The 309-nt window shown below is 68.3% G+C and overlaps 1 protein-coding gene across 1 annotated transcript; it reads left to right on the top strand.

Moving 5' to 3' along the window:
• Positions 1 to 104: 104 nt before the first annotated feature.
• PCP4L1 (Purkinje cell protein 4 like 1) lies at positions 105 to 250 on the top strand (the record flags this gene model as incomplete). The annotated part of the gene is made up of 1 exon (XM_009880808.1): positions 105 to 250. A coding segment is annotated over one exon (146 nt), but the record flags the coding sequence as incomplete, so codon positions are not given.
• Positions 251 to 309: the final 59 nt, after the last annotated feature.

Here is a 309-nt window from a genome sequence, read left to right as displayed (position 1 = left end):
GGGGGTTCAGGGCACTCCCCAGGTGCTGGGGTGAGTCTGGGGGTGTCAGGCTGTAACCAGGGCAGCCCCTGTCCTGTCCCCCCCACCCCATCCATCCCCCACAGCCAAAGCTGTCGACCCCAAGAAGGTGGAGGAGGAGGAAGAGGAGATTGACATCGACCTGAGCGCGCCCGAGACGGAGAAAGCTGCGCTCGCCATCCAGGGCAAATTCCGCCGCTTCCAGAAGCGGAAGAAGGAGTCGGGGCCCTGAGCTGCTGTAGGGTCCCGGGACCCCCTGCCCGTGGCGGGGGCCCCCCTCCTGCGCGCGGG

This window comes from Charadrius vociferus, unplaced genomic scaffold (genome assembly GCF_000708025.1).
Source record: "Charadrius vociferus isolate BGI_N301 unplaced genomic scaffold, ASM70802v2 scaffold1863, whole genome shotgun sequence".
Classification (NCBI taxonomy): domain Eukaryota; kingdom Metazoa; phylum Chordata; class Aves; order Charadriiformes; family Charadriidae; genus Charadrius; species Charadrius vociferus.
This window is presented reverse-complemented; position numbering and strand designations above follow the sequence as displayed.